General features: G+C 35.3%; 2 protein-coding genes across 9 annotated transcripts in view; one reads left to right on the top strand and one right to left on the bottom strand.

Annotated features, from left to right (window-relative positions):
* The window catches only part of LOC123310517, a 111237-nt gene extending 96552 nt beyond the window's left edge, over window positions 1-14685 (bottom strand). For 3 of the 5 annotated variants that reach the window (XM_044894018.1, XR_006537368.1, XR_006537367.1), the window contains exons 1-3: window positions 14211-14685; window positions 7786-7992; window positions 7567-7726 (exon numbers count right to left, since the gene is read on the bottom strand). In XM_044894018.1, coding sequence (XP_044749953.1) covers window positions 7567-7726; window positions 7786-7848 — 223 coding nt within the window. In that variant the 5' untranslated portion in view covers window positions 7849-7992; window positions 14211-14685. The remainder of the gene's footprint in view (window positions 1-7566; window positions 7727-7785; window positions 7993-14210) is intronic. The other 2 variants (XM_044894017.1, XM_044894016.1) reach the window with 1 other exon arrangement.
* Window positions 11270-22862, top strand: LOC123310514. Of its 4 annotated transcripts, none has more exons than XM_044894012.1 (7): window positions 11270-11445; window positions 14706-17087; window positions 17404-17491; window positions 17816-18034; window positions 18091-18317; window positions 18518-18822; window positions 19378-22862. In XM_044894012.1, the coding sequence occupies exons 2-7, from the start codon at window positions 14727-14729 to the stop codon at window positions 20936-20938; spliced, it is 4761 nt and encodes a 1586-aa protein (XP_044749947.1). In that variant the 5' UTR covers window positions 11270-11445; window positions 14706-14726; the 3' UTR covers window positions 20939-22862. The 4 variants fall into 4 exon arrangements, with proteins under 4 accessions (XP_044749947.1, XP_044749946.1, XP_044749948.1 ...); XM_044894011.1 differs by having other exon boundaries at window positions 11270-11616; XM_044894013.1 differs by lacking the exon at window positions 11270-11445 and adding an exon at window positions 11605-11703 and having other exon boundaries at window positions 17404-17449.
* The last annotated feature ends 186 nt before the right edge of the window (window positions 22863-23048 follow it).

The following is a 23048-nucleotide window of genomic DNA, read 5'->3' as shown; positions in this document are numbered from 1 at the left end:
GCAATTTGACCATTATACGGATACATCATTTCAGTGTGGTGAGAATAAATAACTCGGTTATGACGCTTTCGCCTAGCTGGCCTTGGGAGTTTTACATAACGGAAACCAAGCGCATTTCAACTCAACATCGAATAAACTATTCAACGAAATTTCCGAATGAAATTATACCTACCATCCGCTCGAAAAGAATGGTTATGTGGGAATTGCCCACTTTATTCTTCGATTTTTGAGATTAGGACCTGTTCAATACACGGCAACGAAAGTTTCATTTCATGCAACGCATTTTTTATAGAAAAAAAAATATTAAATTCTATTAGAGGAACAACGAATATTAACAGAGTCATAACACCGAAGTCACAATATCAATTTGATAACTTAATTTCTAACATCGAATTATATCCCTATGTGGAATATAAAACTCTAGAGGTTTGTCGGTTTCGTGAAATTGCTATGAGACAGAATTTCATTGCTTTCTATGATTCGATTCCATCGACAATCTAGAAATGTATAATTCGGTACTTAAAAATGGATAGTTTATTATTTTGTGCAATATATGGAGTTTTGGAATACGAAAAATGCTTGAAAATATTCTACAATTGATCCTTTTTCTTCGTAGTTTAAATATTGATATTATACTTTCCGAAATAATTGTTGAGTACTTCCAAGCATATTTTTTTCCTTGAAAAAATCTATGTTTGTTTTGTAAATATTTGTACATTAGTTTTTGTAATTAACATAAATTATTTTCAATATATTTTTTACTTCGAAAACGATATTTATATGAATGTTAAATAAATATATGAACAGATATCGAGAAAATTTCCCCGAAAGTGTAGAAATGATGGGTAGAAGTTTTTCCGGATATGTGTCGACATGTTTGTGCAACATAACGATTGAATTAGAATTGTAGATTATGTAGCCCAGTGACTTGTAGATATTGCAATCATGTAAAAAAATAGAATTGAAAGATGCAATTTTTTTCATAACTGTAAGTATGTGTACTCAAAACCTGATAATATGTAATATAATAAATGAACAGATATGAATATGAGATTTTGTTTCTTTTATTCACCATAACAACGCCCACATCGAGAACTTTATTATGCAAGTGCAAAGTGAAACATGTTATGAAATTAGACGAAAGAAATTCTTCGCATTCTCTTAAAATTCGAAAATAAAATTAAAAACGCAGAAAATGCACCAGCGACTTCGGAAACTGAAGGATTATTCATATAGTGTTGAAGCCATGGAATGTACTTATAGAAATGAGAATATTCTCTCATCTTTCTATAATCTCCTGATTAATTTTCTGTGATTTAACAACGATTACTAACTGAATCTGCGCGAAATATGTAAACATTTTTCTGGAAAAATGAATCTCAAGTACGAAATTCTCTAACAATTGTATTCTTTCACATATTTCCTTCATTTTTCGTCAAATTTCTTAGAGTTTTTGTTAATAGGCTCCTTCGCCAATTTGTATACTGTTACATGTGTGGAACTAATCGGTTTCTTAGACTTAAGTTGCAATATCCACGTCTCCAATAAATATGATAGCGAATCATCAATCACTTTTTCATTGAAATTTTCGAAAATTTAAATAGCCTTCCTGGTCAATTCAAAGGTCACACGTGGTTTCATATTCTCCTCAAAGTCGATACGAATAAAAGTGTTTTTTGTGGTTATTATCTGAGCTGTGCTTAAAATTTGGATGTTGGTACATAATATACCTAGGAAAAAATCTTTCTTGTCATAGGCATAGTCTGAAGAGGACTTTGTTGAGTAATCCCGAAACCGGTTTAACTCCCTTCAAAGAATTTGTGAGAAATCAGTCCTGTTTTTTCGGTTATCGACGAAAAAAATTGTTTTTTCGAAAAAAGGTTATGGATTCTATAGTTTGAGAATAACATCAGGATGATAATAAAATAAGAAAAAAAAATTTATAACCTATAAGATTTTGTGACCTTTTTTACCAAAATGTGAATATTTTCTACGGAAAAATTATAAATGTTGCGATTGATTTTTGATATTCAAAGCGAAATCATACCAAAATAGAATAATGACCATGAAAGTGACATAATACTCGGTTCAGTCAACGCGTTTTGATGAAGTGCGATCCCTCTCAAACAAAACTGAACCGAATCTATTTAAACCTCCAATATATCGCATTATTACCGAGGGAAAGCTGTCTGATCTTCAGATAGAACCCCTATCCTACCTAGGTACTCCATAGGGAAAGTAAAAGTCACCCCTTATATGGTGAATGAGATGATGGTGTTCTATTTATGGTTATATCAATTTATGATCTTCCACAGGGACGGTTTATCGGTTTATTAATTCCAATGATGAACCTTCGAGAGGCAGCATGAAAAAATTATTGATACATCCTGTTTACGATTTCACAAATGAACAAAAATTGAAAAAACGGTTTACCTACCAACCAATGTGCAAGCTTTTTTTTCTCGAAAACGAATTAGATCTCATTTCAGAAAATATTGAAACTGCACTAATGAAATCCGAAAAATTTCGAGTGAAATTAGAAAAATTATTCAAAAAATTGAAAATTAACTGATACTGTGGAAAATATTACAGCGAAATAGATTTTGTTGTGTGAGAAACTTAAAGAAAGTATCATTGTAAAATCCCACAACAGTTTTGATCATTTTATTTGAAATTCTCAGAAACACATTATCATCAAAATTTAACTGGAATATCTGGGAAACCAGATTTATCAAAAACACAACAAATTTCGAAACTCGAACACCCTGTGCCTTGATTATGAAGCATTCGCGTCGCTATGACATTTTTATGTTGAAATCGAACTTTCTACCCACTGTTGTAGTCATTCTACGACAAATTGGCACAAAATTTATAACTAATAATTCGAATTTTAAGGTATTCGGGAAATTTCCTCATAATTACCAAAAAAATACTTTTATAATGTCCTTGAGGTACATTTTACTCGGTACCAAATGAAATAGGAGTCGAAGAAAAGGATTAAATTCACCAAAAACGTTCTTATACAGCTCAACATCGAAGATACCAACACAGCGATTGACCGATTGTCATATAACTTTTTACCTCATTTATTCCATATTAAAAAATTAACATTTATTCAAATGAACGCATTGTTCATTTACCGAATCCGTCCAGTAAGTGACATAGGTGGCAAAGAAACAACGCTTTTCGTTTCGATAATCATCATTCAAAGAATGCAAATATTCACGAAAAAAAAAATCGGAACCAGACGTCTTACTCCCCTCCTGGGGCCGTACAATCTGCATTAAATTTGCCGTGGAGATGATGAGCAGCGTGAACGAAACCAGAATATGGTTCCATCTGAGATTTTAATTCGGTAGAAAGAGGGTGCCAACTAAATGACACGAAGCAACAAGCAGATGTTCCCTTTTACCTGGCTCTACGCGTTCCCCCGTCTGAAATGTTAGAAAGGTTTGGTCGGAAATGGGATTCTTGCGTGGTTCTTATGCACTTCTGCAACGGTTGAAATGGGGAATCTCTATCTGTACTTTTATGTTTGTAGAACTCTAACGGCGTCGTACATGAAGATTTTTTCAAAAAAAAAAAACACTGGAGGGAGGATTTTTTCATGATTCCAGTGATATATAGTAGGTTTAAATTCCAGATCTCTAACTTCAAACACAAAAAAGTTATGCGATTATGCGAACTTTTCGAAATCGTCAAAATCTCAATTTTTGTTGATAACCTAAAAACGAAGCATCGTAGGAGGCTACGGTTTTCACTATTCATTGTTTCACTCAAAAAAAAAGCTCGTATCTCTTTTACTCTAGCTCTTCTAGTTTCCGACATCCCCTGACTGGGACACCCTGTAGTGTTCAGTAGGGTGCGAACACGTGAGGGAAAAAATTGAAACTTCGAAACGCCATTTTCTGAAGATTCTACATGAAAATCCCCTCCCTTATGGTGTATTTCTGAAGAATGAGTTTTTTTATATTGTGTTTTGATTACCAAAGCTGTGACTTCTCCACCATAAAGGATTTGAAAATTTTCAGAAAACGCAAAAATCTTTTTCGTTACAAAAAAAGTAGTTCCAAAATGATCTATAACCATATTCATCATATTTAAGTTTTGGGGTGTTTAGTTTCCTATGCTGAGGGGTGAAATGCTGGAATAAAATTTTCATTCTGCTGTACTTAGTCTTCAGTAGTTTACAGCGTGTTCACTGAAGATGAGACAAAAATACACTAGGTGATTTCTTATCTGAAAACCTACGTAAAAGTTACACGTAGTCGAATATGCAGACCTTTTCAGATATGGAGTGTTAAAGATGAAAATTCTCCTCAGGTTTTAGTAGATTGAAATTGAAAGGGTAAGAGAAATCCCATGTTCCCAATGTTCCTTCAGTAAAGACTATCAAGCCTTTCATTTTAATACGACTACCACACTACCAACACATCACAAATTATTAAAAAAATCCGCCAGTGGTCATTGTTGTCTACTCAAATTACCATTTTTTTGATAAACTCTACAAAGTTTTATAGAAAAAAGTTTTCAACTCCAAATTTGCATCTTGCGTAAAGTTAGGGTGTTGGGACTAGAATAAAATAGCATATCCTTTATCCTATTCGATGACAGCACGTAAGTCCTTTCCTCTCTAGTGAAAACAACCCTTCGATTTTCACAAAAGGTGATTTGACCTCATGTTTGATTCTTAATGAAAACCCGAATAAGAAAATAGCTTCAAAAACTCAACAGGGAGCAATGAAAGCTCTTCCAATAGGAAGGTCATGGGACAAAAAGATATGGAGGGAAGAATAATCGATAAGATACCCTTAATGTAACATCACCTGAACTGTCTGAAGAAGACGAACTAAGATCTATCCAATCCCCATCTAATAAGACCCAAGATAGCACAGAATAGGGCATTTTGAATTGCATCTTACTGCACTTTCATCGCACTGGGGGATGAAAATAACCTTGACTGAACGACACTTTCTTACACAATTTATAAAAACCACTGGAAATCGCAAAATTTGAACTAACTAACATTTGTTTAGCCCCCAGAGATCCTGCCAGAGTCAGACAAGTTCATAGAAGATTCGAGACATACAACTGGCGACAGAGCAATCGAAATTACTTTTGTGCTGGATATAATTCACCAAAAATACGTATCTAAAACCTGTTAAAACAAATGTGGCAAGATTTAATTCAAGCAGTGGACACATTTCACCCTCCAAACAAACATGGTTAAGTTCCCTTGACTCCACCCTTTCCCAAGATCATTCTGGGAGGAAATATAAAATTTTCCTCTGATCGGAAATCACCGAGTATATAACCATCATGCTGTAGCTCTCGATTCTCAGTCAACAAACGATAGGAGCTCTGCTGTTCAACCGGAAGGACGTCGCCTTTCCTGAATCCGTTTCGAACCGTTGCTAAATACAATTTCGACTTCACGCCAACGTTGACCTCAAACGCAGAGTTTATTAACAACTACCACGTATATGTATAGTATGTGCGGAAAACGAAATGTGGTACCGACGCTGTATATAGGTGTCGACACTTAAGCTCGGTGAGTGGCTGTCGAAGGATCCACATAATGACCTGTATGATCTTTTCGTCATAACTGGATGCTTTTGCTCGCCATCCTAACAGCCAATTATAGAAATTACTATGATTCTTTTCGACGTAATCCGGAGTCTTAGACACGTTTCGATAGGTTTACCCACCTCGACAAGCTGGTGTTTCTTTTGCTGAGGTCCGAATGTACAAACGATATACAGGGCGAATGACTAAGATCCCTGTCTACGGAAATTTTTGGAAAAATTAACGGCAATATTGAGTTTTTTCAAGTACTGAACTGTATTTTCATAGAACAGAGAAAACATTTCTAGTTTGGCAATGATTTCATCTGAGCATGCCTTGTTCTTTAGCTTATCATACATTCAGCGAGTCCAAGAATTTCCGATCAACTAGAAGAACTCAAAAACCGCCCCATTTAACTTTATTGATGCAAAACCCAATTTCAGGGATCTGCAGAAAAACATTCTCTAGCTTTCGTATGAAAGTAGGATTCATATTCTTAACCATCTAACTCTATTTAATTTTCGTATTTTTTCAATATGCGTCTTTCGTCAAGGATATTTTCAGGAAATCTACGAAAAATTACTGCCCTTCAAAAAGAAAGATACGTAGATGGAAAGCGAAAAAGTCTTTCCCTATCAATTTCTCTTCAAAAGATTTCAGTATGCCCCACATTATTCCCTCTTTTGCACTTTTTCTGTATCACCCATCCGTGAAAATTAATTCATCTCATTATTCCGTTGATCTTTCGAAATTAAAGTTACCTCATTCTAAATTTATCGATTCTTACGATGATTTAATCAACTCAGAAGAAAAATCCGCCAATTTGCATCATTTGAAATCTCCATACTATTTCGGAGTTTTCAGTAATTTTCCACGAAAAAAAAAATCAATAAATCGTGTCAGCTGATTTAAATTTCGGAATATGTAAAGATAATCTATCAACTTCCTTCGGTGACTTAATAAACTTGCTCGCCGAGGTAAAATGCGATACGCCTGGGTTCATTCATGTTCTTAAAGTAACTTTCTTCAGTAGAGATAGGAAACATCGGAACGCGCATTTAATTGATAGAGAGGCAATTGAAAAAAATTGAATGAAATCATCATCAGTTAAATTTTGAAAGAATCGACACAAAAACCAGAGATTCGTTGGATGTGACACCAAGAGTTCAAAAAGATTCTATGTCGAATTGACCATGGAATTTTCAGAATTGCTATTTTGTGCATACTTTTCTTCTATCTATTTAAATTACTTAACAAAATAAAACAAGAGTGCATATACAAGCTCATCACTACGTTTCGTCACATCAGAACTCCGTATCCTATTTGACGACGAATTTTCTTGAACGTTTCTCATAACCTCTCATCGAAATCACCCAAGAAACTCCTATGGACTTTCACAGATTTTGTGTAAATTACCTAAATCCAAGGAACAGAATATTAAACATCCTCAGAGCCGTAAATATAACTATTATTTTGGGATTCGAATTCACAAACCAATATTGTCAATGATTAAATTTTGGTTGACTGGTATATAGTTCGACTGAACGCTTGATTTGGTCAATTTTAATAATTAATAGATAATTATCAAGAGTCGTTGATGTTTTTTCGAATACGCAGTTTTTTTAACATACATCTCAAAATGTACTTAAAATTTCAGTCAAAGACAACGACTATATATGGAGTATTCTACCCTAACTCTATGATTCATTCGAACGAAACAGGTAGAGATAACTTTACCGATTATTTTCATTACGACCCTTCTTCAAACAATTAGATTTCAATAGATCCCATACAAGTTTCAACTAAATTGATCAACTTGGATATTTTCTAAGAATTGAATCGATGATCAAACTTCATCCACGACACCATCATCAAAATTTCAAAGCAGATGGTGTATGAAGATCATAAATCGAACAATATTTTATAGAAAAATGTTTTTCATATGTATCCATCACCAAAAAAATTCACCTTCACCCTTTGATGATCAGATAATAAACTTACCAACCCTCAAATCCACTTCAAAACTCGTCGAATTCTCCAAAAATGTCGAATCTCCCAATATCAACCATAAATGCTCTTCAGCCGATCGATCATTTCTCCTTTCACAGCGAATCGTCGATCTTGCAAAAATATCTTGATTTTTCCTCCTCCCTGTATGTTCCTGAATCGATAAGAGTCAATAACTATAATAAATCTTCGATAAAAATGTTTAAAACTTACGAAAACGGGAATCAAAGTCAACTTCCAGAACGCACTCGAATGAATTAATTTCCATTTTGACATTAGACATAGAAATCACAGAAATTTTGGATTGTTCCATGTTCGGGAGGGGCGGTGGCTTCTATCGAATGTTTTCGATTGACATTTTTTGTGCGAATCTTGCAATTTTGAGGCTTCAGTATGAAATTGCTCCAATAGAAGGTGTACCTTTAAGAGAAAAATTGATTTAAAAGATGACGGATTCATGATCAACGCGAGAATTCAACAGCAATCGTCTAAATTCGTTGTAAATTCGAAATTTGTCCTTCCTTTGATCATAAACCTCTTTGCATGAAATACAAATACCTGTGCTTTAATACCATTTAAGAAGCAGTTGAGGGTGAAAATAATGAGTAAAAATATGGTTGTCTAAGAAGCATTCTGGGAAAAAAATTATCGTGAATATCTGACATGTTTTTCTAAATTGAGCTCAGATAATAATCCGAGGTTTAGTATACAGGGTGTCCCAACTAAAACAATAGTTATAAATAATGTAAATGATTTTTCCTAAATCCTTCAAGCATGTTAATTTTTCTTCTAAATTTTGAGAGTGAAATGTGAAATTTTGAACCTTTCGATGATTCGCTATGGGTTTTCTTCATTCTTCGAAATCTACAATAAACTGTGTAATTATTGCAGAAAAATACATGTTTTTTGGGCACAATTCCAGATTTTCATTATCGAAAATATGTAGGTATATTACCCATACAGCAGGTAAATAATATGCAGGAACGTACTCAACCCTAGCAGAAGAAAGGGCATTTCCAAAAATCTTTTCTAATGAGCAGGTAGGCGTAAACTAAACTGGTAAACCGTTCAAAAAATACAGGAGAGCTCAGTCCCTTTCATGGATAATACTATGAAATGTTTTCGAATTTTGTTAGCTCCAAGGGTGGATGGCATGACACCAATTTTGTATTCCAGAACAATAATCGGTGTTTCAAAATGGTGCTTGGATCTCTAAGGCAATAATTTAACACTCATATTAAACATATTTTGTTGTTTTTTCAATCCCTGCTCGTTTAACGATCAAGAACAAATATCTATGCTTAAAGTTCCCAAGACTACTTGGTTTCGAATCATTGAATCAAATATTCATAATTAACAGGTAACTGAGAAAATCTACACAACAAATTAGCTCAAAATCGATAGAATTATTCTCGAAAACTTCAATCTGAACCTTATTTGTTGAATGATTTTGATAATTCGAGAGTTATCCATCCATATTAGATGAAAATATTTTCGAAACGGGAATATTCGTTGTTCAAATACTGTTTGTGCCCCTAATATTTTTCTGAATTAACACAGTACAGTTTATTATTCCGGTCTATTCTGTAGCTCACCTCTCTCTCCCCCTAAATTTTGCCATTCTCACTACCATGACTCAAGTCATATAATTTAGCCTTCTGGGAATCTTACAAGGCTACATACAAATCCTTTGCATCGGCTCATAGTCAGGTAAAAGGGACCTCTCGTGTTCATTTCAATATCTTCAAGAACCTGTACGATATGGTCATATACACGAGGAAGTCATCCATGCAGATCAAAATATTTATCAATCATTATTGATTTTTATTTCAGCTACCACTTTATACGAGGTAATTTTAACAGAATTTAATGTTTTACGGATACAATCGAAATATTTTCAGCAAGGGATGCACATAACGATTATTTTCAAACTATATACAGTGTGCCACATTGAAAACTTACTCGATTCTGTTATCGGTAACTCTTAAAGATATCTCTTGGTATTTATCATCATACTACCCCTAATTATGACTAAATAAGTACCTAATTTGGACAAAATCGATTCATATTTCTTTTACAAAAATGATTAAGCTGTCATTATCCTATTAATACTTGTTTTGATGACCTTTTATGATGATTGTATCATCATGTTTATCAATTTCGCTGAATTGAAAGAAAAGGAAGAAGAAAAGAAACAAGAAATAGTAGAAGAAACAGATCTATTGTCAGACTTCCTGGGTTATTATCAATCTTCTTTTTGAAACTATTTATTTCTATTCAATTTTGCCAAAAATCACCAATACCTATCCAGCAAAAGCGAAATAACAATGAAAAACGCTATGGGGAATTTATTGATCAATACGTTCAAACAAGAATGAGTTTTGCATTGCAAAATGTGTTTGTGATTGTGCTATATTACATAAGACTTATCTTGAGCTTTCTCGACGTAACATTTATGGAAAAAATCAAGGTTGATTTATGTGTTTCCATAACTGTATCATGAAGTTTAATTGCTCGAGTTCCCTAGGGAATTTGTTCGTTGAAAAATTCAGAAAAATATCTCAGCCATAAGAATTCGAATTATGTTATCCCAAATTGGACAGCAACTCCAGTTTTCTACATACAGATAGAAAAGAAAAAAAAATCTGGGTGAATCAGCTGAAAAATATTTTTTGGACGAAATATAAGTTTAATTCGATCAATCGACAATCTCAATGGAAATTCATCAGGATTGACATAAGAATTCTGATGGAAATCATAAAAAAAAATCGATCGACTAATGAAATTTTGATCTTTCAGTTTTTTCTGAGCTTTGTGGAAACTCGAAATGTAAAATTTATTTATTCAAGGAATTAACAAACCCATTCTTTTCAGAGAAAACGATGTATTCAATGTCATCAATAAATTCTGGGAAACTAATTGTTCTTTTCACTTCATTCATATGGGCAGCGTATCTGTTATTATTTTTTTGATGACATGTTTTTAATGTCTGAATAAGAGAAGACCGTGAAAAAGAATACCATATACATATGCCCCTCACTCTCACATATATCTAATTCTGTATATAAAAAACAAATGAAATTTTTTTAGAGACAACAAAAGAAGGGGTGATATAACACAAAATCTATCGAAGGGTCTTAAAATTTTTCTTATTGCCCTATTGAACAATTTATATGCCAATTTTGATAACCTTCCATCCAAAGTACGAGTAATTCTACCCTTCCTTTAGTATTCAATTCATACACCCTCAACAATTAATAATTGAGATGAAAAATTTCATATACGGTGTTGAACCACCTTCATTGTATATTCAAGGAATGATCCATGTGAATACATCAAATGTTAAATTTTCTGAATATTTATTCTAGTATCGGAAAGAAATGACATTCTATCGTCATTCATTCATTCAACCGACATAAGACATTAACTCATGAGGGGGATGAAACTGTAATTTCTCAACAGCAGCTATCAAACATATCGAAATAAGGCGAAATTCCGAAACGTCCTGTTTTATTCTGTACCCTCGAAGCTAATCCTGAAACGAGAAAGACAAAATGCATCTTCGACCATCCCATAAAGTAAATCACAAGCTGGAAAATGAGTAACACAAAAGATACCGAAGCAGCGATCCTGGTGTTGAAGCAACGAACTAACGCATTCCTGGCGAAAGAACAGACATCCTCTTCTAATCAACGTGACAAGCCAAAATAATTGTAATAGTTTACTGATGAAACGTGTTACGCTAAGAGAGTTGAAGACACCCGAATCTCCGTTAAATATCTGGATATTTTCGAACTTCTTTGCATATTCTGTTAGATTAAAGTGAATAGAACGAGAATCTTCCAGAAAACCGGACGAATTTGGATTTCTTAGGTAGGAAATTCATGAAATTTAGTAGCTTGTAAATCGCAACCATGCCATGTCGTTCAGCGCTCGGGCGTTGTCGGTCGGATTCGTTTGTGGATACGTGCTTTCGGTGAAATAGAGACGACGCACATAACAGCCTAGGTGGCGTTGGTGTTGTGAAACCACGATTCAGGGAAGGTAAGAGAAACCCTCGAAATTGTTGTTGTTTTTGGTGCTAATTTGAACCCCCATCCGGGATCTTTCGTCGATTTTCGCATGTGTTTGGTAGGTTTAGGCGTATATTCACCGTAGATAGTAGTTTTGGAGTGTTTTGTTTACGAATAAATCAGTTATTCGCTGTTGAAAATGGTCGAAATCGAGGAAATTCCCTATCAGGTCATTTACTTTGTTTTAAATAGTTTTAGTGATACTTTAGTTGTCCCGTACAGTGTTGCATGTTCCTCCGGTTAGTTAGTACTTGGGAGTTTCGCTGACAAAGATCATTACCTCGGATTTTTCATTTTATCCAATGATTTTTATAACCTGAAAACGACTCGGGAGAGTCTGTCATTCTGGGAACTGAACACATCGGCTTATTGTGAATTGATAGACTTTGGTGATGTTTTCGTACGCGTTTTGCAGTCCTCCGGACTCAGCAGGAGGTTTTCTGCTTTTGTAGGGGGCGCTTTGGAGGTAATTTTCACTCCAAATCTCCGATTTTCGGTTCGTTTCTCCCTGCCCAGAGGGGGTTCGTTTCTACTCCGGAAATTTCGAAAAACTGACGTCACGATTGAATCAGATAAGAAGGATGTGTCAGTACGAATACTTAATACTTAGTCATATGATGAGGGGGAGTACTAGGAGGGGAGATTTGAATGACCTTTAATTCCAGTGCAGACTGCAGCGTTGGTTTGGAGGGAAAATTGATGCAATAGCGTCGTCTAACTAAACTCTAAAGTAACTTCATCCCCTTCAACGGTTTTGAACATATTTATTTGTGAATCGTGTTCAGATGAAATCGAATTTGGTCTGGAAGCAATTTATATGCTAATTTATTATAGAGTTTCATATTATTCATATTTTTCATCTGAGAAGAAGAAAAAGGCCTAAGGTAATCAAAAAACAGAAGAAAATGAATTTCATACATCGAAATAACCTATTTCATTGGGATTCTATGAATCTTCGTACCTATTTACCTACAAACGTATTTGTATTCGACTCAAGTGAACGGTTGATCATTATAAAGCAATCAAAAACTAGGAGAGTGCCAGAAATTCGAAATTCAGATTATCTGAATGTTTTTGACCAAAGTGATTAGGCATGCTTGCATTTCAGATTTGAAGAAATAATGAAGGTACTTATAGATTTTTCCAGAAAATGGAGATTTCACTATTACTCAAATTGGTAAAGTCAATAACTTAAAAATCGCTTAATGCCATTCAAGGAGAGTTTTTAAGGGAGAAATTCGGGGTAAAATCTGCATAATGAAAAGTTGAAAAAAAAATTATTCTCGTATTTCCAATTTGAGGTTAATTTTTTCAAATTATTTTCTTCGAAGATAAATCGAGCTATTTTCGAACAATCATTGGAAGGAAAAGATATTTCTTGTTTTCCAGTAAATTCTTCAAATTTCAAATTTTTTGTTGAATAATTTCATGAAAAAGTTTAACGAAATTTTTTCCATGATATGTATGTGTAATTTCCGTGTGATACTCCAATATAAGTCTATTCCCATATACATCCCCTTCATATTCATAATAAATTGCCAAAGCCCTACGATTCCAAATCTATTATTCTCCTAATCTAGTTTACCCTTATCGAATCAGAATCATCCCCCCTGTAAAATGTTGATGAAATTCGAGTACACGTTACCAAGTTTTGTTCGAATCCTCTGCGAAATTCTTTCTGAATAAAATAAAACTTCTTTTTCGATAGTTTCATCCAGAGAATCGACAATATCTGAAAAATATATTCAGGAGTTTTTCACGTGTATTATGAGCTTATATTCATTACAATACATCGGAAAGTTTGTGCCATCCCAAAATAAGATGATGTTTTAAAAATAGGGGATGAAATAATGAAAATACTAATGTATGCTATAAAAATTTTATTGTCGATGCTCTACGCTAAAAGATGAAATGGCAAAATTAGAAATTTCGTTACTTTTAAGAAATTTCAGCTACTTTTCTGGTGGAAGGATTATTTGAAGTGGTATCCTTTCAGCACCACTAGCAATAGCTTGACTTGGTGAAATGGTTAGTCAGTTAACATGTATTTTTTCAAATATTTCCAAAATTACTTGATTTCATGTGATATCCTATTCTTCATTACACCTTTTATTGGTATACGTTATTTATTTTCTCTTGAGAACGATTTTTACGATTTCGTTTGGATGCGTGAACAAAATCTGGCAACCAATCGATAAAGAGGTGAACTTTATCCGTTTAACATCAACCAGGCTACCTGAATAATTTCTGATATAATTTTCTTATCGTATAGAAACTTTATTGTGCTTACAAGGTCTCTGTTATACATCTCATTATCTATTCGTACAATTGGCCAAATCGAAAGACATGTATTCCTCGATTTTATCAAACGTTTTATTACGAATACAATCGATTTGAAGAGATTGCACGTATGGTTTGATTCTCAACTACAGTAAGTAGTATATGAAAAAATAAAATATGCCAGTTTAACAGGAGGTTATTCTGCAAATAGTTCGAGGCTCAAAAAAGTTGAAAATAACTTGTATCGATTTCAACTAAAAAATTGAGTTACTAGTGCCTACTCACCTCGATCAATAAAAGGCTTTCGAATATGTGATTTGATTAGATAAACCAAATTCTTTGGGGAACACGAAGTGAGTGTTCTTCACCTTTTCAAATATTCTTGAATCCAGACATCGTAATCCCTATTCATATTTTTACCATACGTTGTAACAACCAACATTCCAAGCAGAATGGAAATAATCTGTCTGTCAGCTGTCTTGACGTCCAAATGAAGATTTTAAGGGCTGAAATCAAGAAATATCTTTTGAACTGAGCTTTGTCGGATCTCGTATGAATCAAAGACAATTCAACACGATAAGAATAGTAGTATTCACTTTAACAATGGTTTCTTTCGCATATCAACTTCACTTGTTCCGTATGATTAAGAAGTATGTCGACGAAATATATTGAAAATTAATAGTAGTATATTATTATTCAAAAAAATTTCATATGTATGTATGTAGTTGTTTGCAACATGACGGATCATCACTATTCACAATGAAATCTTTCTTCACACAGGAGGAAAAGTCTGTAAATGAAATGGCAACTAGAGAAAGAAAAGTATCAGGAGGCAGAAGGCAGCAAACAGCATCCCCATCCCCAAAAGATTTTCGTTCCACACCCGACCAAATACTAAAGAATGATACTCCAATAGAACCCCAAAGAGTACCACCCCAAAAAACAAAAATAAATCCCAAAATGCCGTTGGTCAGGAAATTGACCAAAGGACAAAAGAAAAAAAACCAAAAGAAATTATCGTTAAAAATAACGTCAAAAGCTACAAGAAAAGCCAAACAAAAAATAACAAAATCCCTGATTAATACTGCCAAAGTACTTGAAGCTAAAAAGTTGCTCAAAAACGGAAAAGTAGCTCAGAAAAAAGAGGAAAAGGAGTTGGACGAAGTGCAGCATATCCTAGAACCGCTATTTCCGGTTGATGAAGAATTAGGGAAAAAAACGAAAAAGAAACGAATAGTCAGAAATCCTGCTGCGAAAAGAATCAAAACTGAGGTTGAAGATCCAGAAATTTGTAGTGATAGTAGTGCTAATTCCGTGAAAAACTCGAGGAGAAACAAAAGTATTGCTAAAATCGAAGAAATAGATACAGTAACACAAACAATAGAAGGTGTTGTCAGCGGCTTCACTCTAAGACCAGATGAAATAAAGAAAGAACCAGATTCCATGTCCGAGAGTAGCAGAAGTGACATCATCAAACCAAAAAGATTGACAAAGAAACAAAAACTGTGCTTGTTACAGAAAGAAATAAAGAAAGAAAATATAGAAAACGCGTTAACAAATTTAGGCCAAAGCGATCAAAAAGTCATCGACATGCTCGATTTGAACGTTCTTAAAGTTAAAAAAACATATCCAACACAAAAACGACGACATACCATTGAAAAATATCCCATGGGCACCGATTACCAATGTACTGATGACTTTCCTCCATTGATACCATTCTCGGATATTCCCAAAAGTAAGAGAAAGGTCAGAAGTTGTGTGGAGAACAGAGTTTTGAACCCTTACAACATTAGGCCACCAGCAAGGTTACTCAGAAATGGCAAACAGAGGAGAATGAAAGAACAGCTTGAGCACAGCTTAGATGATAGGAGGAAAAAAAGAAGGCTCTGTTCTGAAGGGAGCATGGCCGAAATTCCAAAGCTCTCTGGATATGATTCCGACAGTAGTTACTCAGATTTAGTATCCCTTTCCGGTGCTGACTCGGTTGTCGATCTTAAAAGTGTCGAAGTAAAAAAAGAACAAATAGATAATCATAACACAAGTAGTATCATACTTCCAGCGAATATCAAAAGAAGCCTTTCCTTAGAAAATCAAACGTATTGTACCGACTCAAACTCTAACTTATGTGATGACCCGAATATTCAAGAGAATAAGAATACAGAGAACCTAAAACACGTAACAATGCTCAATGAGGATATTTATCCCAGTCCTAGCACTAAAGTGCCTGAAAAACTACTGATACTGGATATTATGAAACAGAATTTCAACGAGAAAGTTGAATTGGAGGATGAGAAATCGACGACAGAGGCACAGGAACCGGTTAGGGTTTCCACAGAGGAACTCTCTCCGGTAGTACTCGAGGAAAAAGAATCTGAACAAAAAAAGATGAGCGAAATAATCTCGAAAATCGTGGAGACGATGGGGACTGAAGAATTCACTGCAACCATCAACCCAACCGCTGTTGTCATGCAAAACGGAGATATTCCTTGGGAAGACAGTGTTAAAATTGTCGAAGAGTCGGCTTGTGATCCAGTCCAAGTCGAAGACGAACCAACTATTATCGTTCAAAGTGAGGATACACCAAAAACCAGCAACGAAATCGTAGAAGCATTCCCAACGTCCGCGATTATAATAGAGAACGAAACAGGACTAACTGAGAGTCAAATAATGGAAGAAGTGATAGAAGAGGTAACACAAACTATCAATAACGAACAAGAAATGATACCTCCCATTCCTGAAGCGATTTCCGAAATCCCTCAAATCGCAATGAATATTCCCGAAGAACCAATAGCTGGACCTTCATCTGCAGAATCTCCTCCGCTGTTGGAGCCGATTTGTTGTCAACCATCCACCTCCAAAGTCGCAGATCATTTGGTGCAGGAAACAGAGGAAGATGTGGCAATCAAGGAAAGCATGCTGAGTGCCCTTGGTCTGCGTAGTCTGAAAGCAGCTGAAGAAGCAAGGTTGAGAGAAAAGGAAAAACCAGCATCATCGTCGAAAGCCGACGCCTATACTGGAACTCTAAAGACTGTGATCAAGCTTAATCGTGATACCAAGAAAAAGGGTAAAAATCAACCTTTGAAGATGACGCTTCAGAAAAACAAGAGCAGAAATGGGGATGGGGCATCTGGTAGCCAGGATGATTACAAGATAATGAAAGAGGTAAGACAAACTTATTATTGGAATTACTTTGATTTCTTTTAGTCCATAAGGTCACCCAAGAAGACAAAGGAGGCGCAATATAGGAGATCGTAAATTAGGCTTGATCTGGCCACCCAATACGTCATCACCCTTCCAACACGCTGTGGACTGAATTGCGCCTCCTTTCTATATCTTCTTGGTTATTTATTTTTCCTCGTTCAAAACTTGTTTCGTTTTTAACTCGACAGTTTGGATACTTTCACCAGAACTGACGAGTACGAACAGTTTTGGAATTCAATTCCGATTTTACATTTGGTTAAAAGCTTGATATTTGCAGGGTTCCTCTTCATGGAAAAACAGTGGACAATCATCTGACTCAGCTGGTGCGAACAGAAAAATACATTATTCTAACAGATCTAACCCGGGTAATTATCTGGTTTTGGGTTTTTCTACTTCTCTTTCCTTGGCACTTTATTTTTAATCGCACTACACGAGCAAACTTTTTTCTTCCTTGATAATTCGATATTTTTCAAAGAAGATGCATCAGAATCATCTCTTATTTGTGAAAGATGGAAGCTATATTTTTATCGTTGCATTTTCTTGAAAAATATTAAATTTTAATAAATTATTTTCACTCTTTTACTAACAATTTTTTCCTTAATTCAACATGAGTTATAAATTATCACAAGAAGGCCATGTACAGCTTTCCGAATGTTGAACTTTACATCTAACAGTAATCAATTGAACAGATGGCAGCAGTGAGCACACCACAGACGGAGAGGCTCCAAACCAAGAGGGACCAGTTAAAGCCTTAGTCATTCCAGAAAAGGCCAGTTCTTTCAGTATCCACCCGGAACGTTTGTGCAAAGATGAATGTTCCTTCTGTTATGGAAAGTTCGGTCTATTCGACACCCCTTGCCACATAGCTCAGATCAAGACTTTAGAGAGACAGGAAAAAATTCTAGCGCGTATGTTGGCTGCGAATCCCACTGTGACGTTTCGCTAACGATTGATTTTGTTCTAGTCGAGAAAAATTTGACCAAAGACTCCTGCCTTTGCGACGCTTGCTATAGACATATCGACAGAAGGGCGAACACCCCTTCGTACACGAACAAATCTGTAAAGAGGGGCCCCATGATAGCGCCCGGTCCCAAGAAGAACCACTGCCACGTCCTCGGATGCAAAAATGTTTCCGCGAATATTCTGCGCAGAAAATGGATAATCAAGATGAGACAACAAGTTATGCAAACGGTGAGTTGAGAATTTATGGCCCAAAGTGGAAACCTTGCAATCATAATGTTATTCTTGAGAGATGAGAAGTAAATACCACTCAACTTCTATTCTTGATTGATTTATATAACTGCCCACTACACTGTGTTACTTTTTACTCATTCTGTATACGATAACTGCAGTTCATGTATTTGAATTCTGTACGTGGAATTCTTTTTTAGGTCAACATCGATCTGAACAATCTTGGTCTTCATTCAATACCGATATGCCAGGAACACTACACGGCTTTAGAGCACCTGATGGTTTGTTCCATGTGCAAAAGACGACTGGCAAAGAACCATATACATTACCTCGGACCAGAAGTTGAAGATCTCAACAACGCCTTACAAGAAGAACAGATACCGCTAAAACTGGGCGATAAACCGGTTGTGTGCAAATTATGTAGGTGCTTTGCTACCGTCATTTTGAAAAATCCAGAAGATAGGCCTGAAAATTCCACGAACTTCTTCCTGGAGTACAAGAAGAGGTGAGAATACGTTTTTTTATCGTTTTATCCAAATATTGGGTGATGCATCTGATATTGTTTCTACGCATTTTTCTATGAAACGGGTCATTTGACGAAAACATCGTAGGCTGTCAAATTAACGTCAAAATATTTGTGGAAAGGTTATGTTCGAAATTCTGAGTGGAATGTTGCAGATTTAGTTAGAAAATTATCCAGTACAAAGTAGTTTCGCTTTCAGTATAGTCGACTGACTCTTTGAAAAAAACAACAAACGGATTATTTGAACAAAAAAATTCGAAATTTCTCACGTCATTGGATAAAACCATAGAATTTACGAGGTTCGGCTAACTTCATGTTACACGACTAACGCCGATGATGACCGATAATGACCCGAGAACTGCACAGGCATAGGCTTAACTTTCGATTGGGGATTCCCTGTTGAAAATGACCAATGCCTTTTCGTTTTCGTCTTTCGAGGTTGTTTTGGTAGATTTTCATGGTAGATCCAGCTAATTTTGAATCGTAAACTTCTACTCTTGGGAATATTCAAATTTTATCGTAATACTTCATTTCCAGGTTATTGCATTTCAACAATATAGTACCGATGGACAAAGCGGCCGCCGAAGAGCCCATCATAGCGCCCACCAGGGAAAAGGTCGAAAAGGAACCGAACAAAAAGAAACGTAAACTATCGAAGAACCTGACGGAGGACGAATCAAAACCGGGATCCCCGGTAGAGAGAAACGCGTCCAAGACGAACAAAGAGCAGAACGGTAGCGCCAATTCTGGCTCAGACTCCGCATCGGAATACCTAGTCGACTACCACAACCTCATACCATCCATCGCGATGGAATGCGAAGAGAACGAATCGGACAAGGAGAAGAACAACAAAGGGGACCAACCAAAGAAAATTCTCGGTTTAGAACCGATGAGGAACTCCATAGACGTCACTGTTAAGAATCCAAGCAGCGACTTGACGGTTCAAAGGTTGGGCTCCAACCCGTATCTGTCGGTGAGACAGTTGTTTCCCGGCGAAGAAGAGTTGGGACTGCAGGGACACATTGACTTCAACAACGTTAAAGAAAGGACGACTGAAGGTTGGGAAAAATGCAACATGACCATACAGTACGACAACGCCACCAAACACTTGTGGCAGGAGCTTCAGAAACCTTACGGCAACCCCAGCAGTTTCCTGAGGCATCTGATTTTGCTCGAGAAGTATTTCAGGAACGGAGACTTGGAGCTTAAACCTAACGCTAGCCAACAGTCCGTCAATTACAGTGAGTGCGTTCAGAACAGATTGAGAGCTTACGATAATATACCTACTGGTGCTTCGAGATCATTCAACATTGTAGAGTTGAATTCGTCGACCCCGATGCATAAGAGTTCCAGTGGGATCATAACGAGTAACAAGGAGGTTCAGATACAAACTGCAGTGCCTGGACTTCCAGTTATGACAACTCCGAATGTGACAGTTACGAGCGTACGTCCCCCGCCAGTTACGATAACCCAACTTAACAACCCGCTGTTACCGATCACAATTACCAAGACCAAACCTCCGCCGCCGCCTGGGTTGATCTCCTTGCTACCCGGTACAAACAGGCCGATCGCTCCGTTGACCAAACAGCCGCAATCTCAAAAGATTAAGTTCCCCATAACCAAAAATTGGAGACCCACGCTGATCCCCATCGATCCCGCCAAACCGACCGAGAAAAAGTCCGGATTAGTTCAAGTCATATCTGGAGGAAAACCATTCCATATCACCCTAGAAGACTACAAGAAAATGTGCGCCATCAAGAGAAGCTTCGAGATGAAACAGAAACGCCAATCGGATACACCGAAGAGAAATACCCAGATCATGTCCATCGGGGCGTCCTTATTAAAAAGCAATAAAGGTATAGTTATCACTAAAGGACTGAAAATCGAACCGAAACAAGAGCAAGACACTTCCTGCGAGAATATACTGGAAAAGCTGGATCAGCAGGTCGAGAATCTAGAATCCAAGTTTCACGAGAACAAGGCGTTGCTGAACATGCCTAGGATACCCAAATCTCTCACAGTTATACCACAGACCATTAGGAAACCTTCGAGGCCGCCCAGCCCGGTTCTATTGATCACGCCGAAGCCGAAATCATGATGGATTCCGCTGTCACCTGTCAAGTGCCTAACTTCAACTTGTCAATGGGGTTCTTGGAGGTTAACTCCAGGAGCTTAACTCGCAAGTTGTATTTGATACACTACTATTTTCTTGGAGAATGAATTAACGTTTAGTTCTTGATCATGAACAATTTTTGCTTCATCGAAGCAGATTTTTTTTACAAAAGGAGGCTGTGGTTATCTATGAAAGATGAAATTATTTACTTTGTGACTAATGGTGCGGTATTCATTCATTCAATTATTGATTGAATTATCGTACAATGAAAAATATTGACGCGACATTTTTTTCGTCTTAAATTATGCTTAGTTTGCATAAATCGAGATGTGTTCAAATATATATCAAATATATTACGTTTTTATGGGAAAGGCGCCTCGGATGTTATTCCCGGGATATTTGAAATGGAAATAAGAGAATAGGAAATTTTTATAGTATATGGATTTTGGCCCAATTAAAAATTTCATATTATTGTTGGACGCTATGATAATTTCAAGACTGAAAATATAAAACCCACTTTTGGAGGTTATGATGTGGGAGGATAGGATTGGGGGGGATACGCATCCACATTAAATCATGGTTAATTTGTGTAGAAAATATTTCACAGTTTATGAATTGTTATTGTCTGAAAAAAATCCTTAGTATTTATATTATCTTTTCTACCGGACTCATCAATTTATTAAATTAATAAATTGACTCCAAAGAAATTTCAGAAGTTATTGGAAAATGGAATTTTTTAATATCACTTCCTCTGACCACACAAATCAAAATGAAAGAGTTTTTGAACGGTTCAGTTCGCGAAATTGAAGTTACCCGATCTTACATATTTTAATAAATGAATCTATTTACTGTTTAAAAATATATTAATGTTCACTTTTCGCTAATTTTTAGATCATTGAATTGTATAAGCTGTGATTTTGAACATATTGAAAAAAGGCTCCTGGGGTTTTCCCTCTTTTGAAACACTTGTACAAGTTAACCATATTTAGACATTTGTTTCTGTTATATATTGTTTAATTGGTATTGTTAAAATCGTAAATTGATTATTTGAAGAAAGATTGTTAAGACTATTAACACATTAAGAAGATATTTTTTTATTAAAATCTCTTAAGAAGAAATGTAAATAAAATAGTTATTAATTACGACTACGAAATGTAAATTGTAAAATATTGGAATATTTAGTATAATATTTATATAGCATACCTACATTATTTTTTTGTGGTAATAGCAATAATTGCTTTTTTGGTTCTGCAATTTCCTCTGTAGGTTCTCTATTCTTATTTACATGGTGTAATTTGAAAACTGATTCTCAGATGTCCAAATTTCATCTATTGTACTGATTTATTATATATGAAAGACTGTATTTTCTTAATATAACTGAATTTTCGCATCAGTTGTGCATTTCATTTCTGATTAGAATTCAGATTTCACCATATAAATTTTTGAGCCAAAAGAGTTACAATGAGAAGAATATAGAAAACAAACAGCAATTATTCCTTCACAACATACAATCCTCGAAAAATATTCAATTGAATTATTTCGGTAAACCTGATTTTTCCATTAAAAATAAAATTTCAGAGCAAATAGTTTGAATTCTGAAATTTTATTGGTTTTTTTTTATATTGAGGACATTTTCGGCAATTCATACAAGGTGTTGAGATTTTTCGAGAAATTTCATCACATTTTACATGTATACATTCATGAAAAATTTTCATTGAATTTAATTTTCGGTTTTGAAAGCCGCGAGAACTCGTTCATATCAATTATTTATTTTACATTATTATTAAAATTTTCGTTTTTAGTTCAGAATCATTTAACCAATACATATATGAATTTTATGTACCTTCATTATACATACTTATTTTGTTCTCATAAATTTTGGTTTATTAAATAAATCAAGTTTTCAATACCCTGGTTAATTTTGATTTCCGACAATATGCATTTGAGAAAGTTTCTCATCATTCTTTTTCCCCTAACAACAAGTTCTTGTAAATTGTACTAAGCATCGTTAGGTGTTAAAAGTTTCTTTTTCAACTACCCCCATCCCAAGATCTTGTTGAAAGCAAACAAATAAAACAATTCTTTAAATCTGTTG

This window comes from Coccinella septempunctata, chromosome 3 (assembly GCF_907165205.1).
Source record: "Coccinella septempunctata chromosome 3, icCocSept1.1, whole genome shotgun sequence".
Lineage (NCBI taxonomy): Eukaryota > Metazoa > Arthropoda > Insecta > Coleoptera > Coccinellidae > Coccinella > Coccinella septempunctata.
Note: the sequence above shows the minus strand (reverse complement) of the source record. Positions and strands in the feature narration are given on the sequence as shown.

Coding starts and splice junctions, on each gene's coding strand:
- LOC123310514 (XM_044894010.1), top strand. Junction 17,492..17,815: donor TTCTAACAGATCTAACCCGG/GTAATTATCTGG, acceptor TCAATTGAACAG/ATGGCAGCAGTGAGCACACC. Junction 18,823..19,377: donor TTCCTGGAGTACAAGAAGAG/GTGAGAATACGT, acceptor CTTCATTTCCAG/GTTATTGCATTTCAACAATA.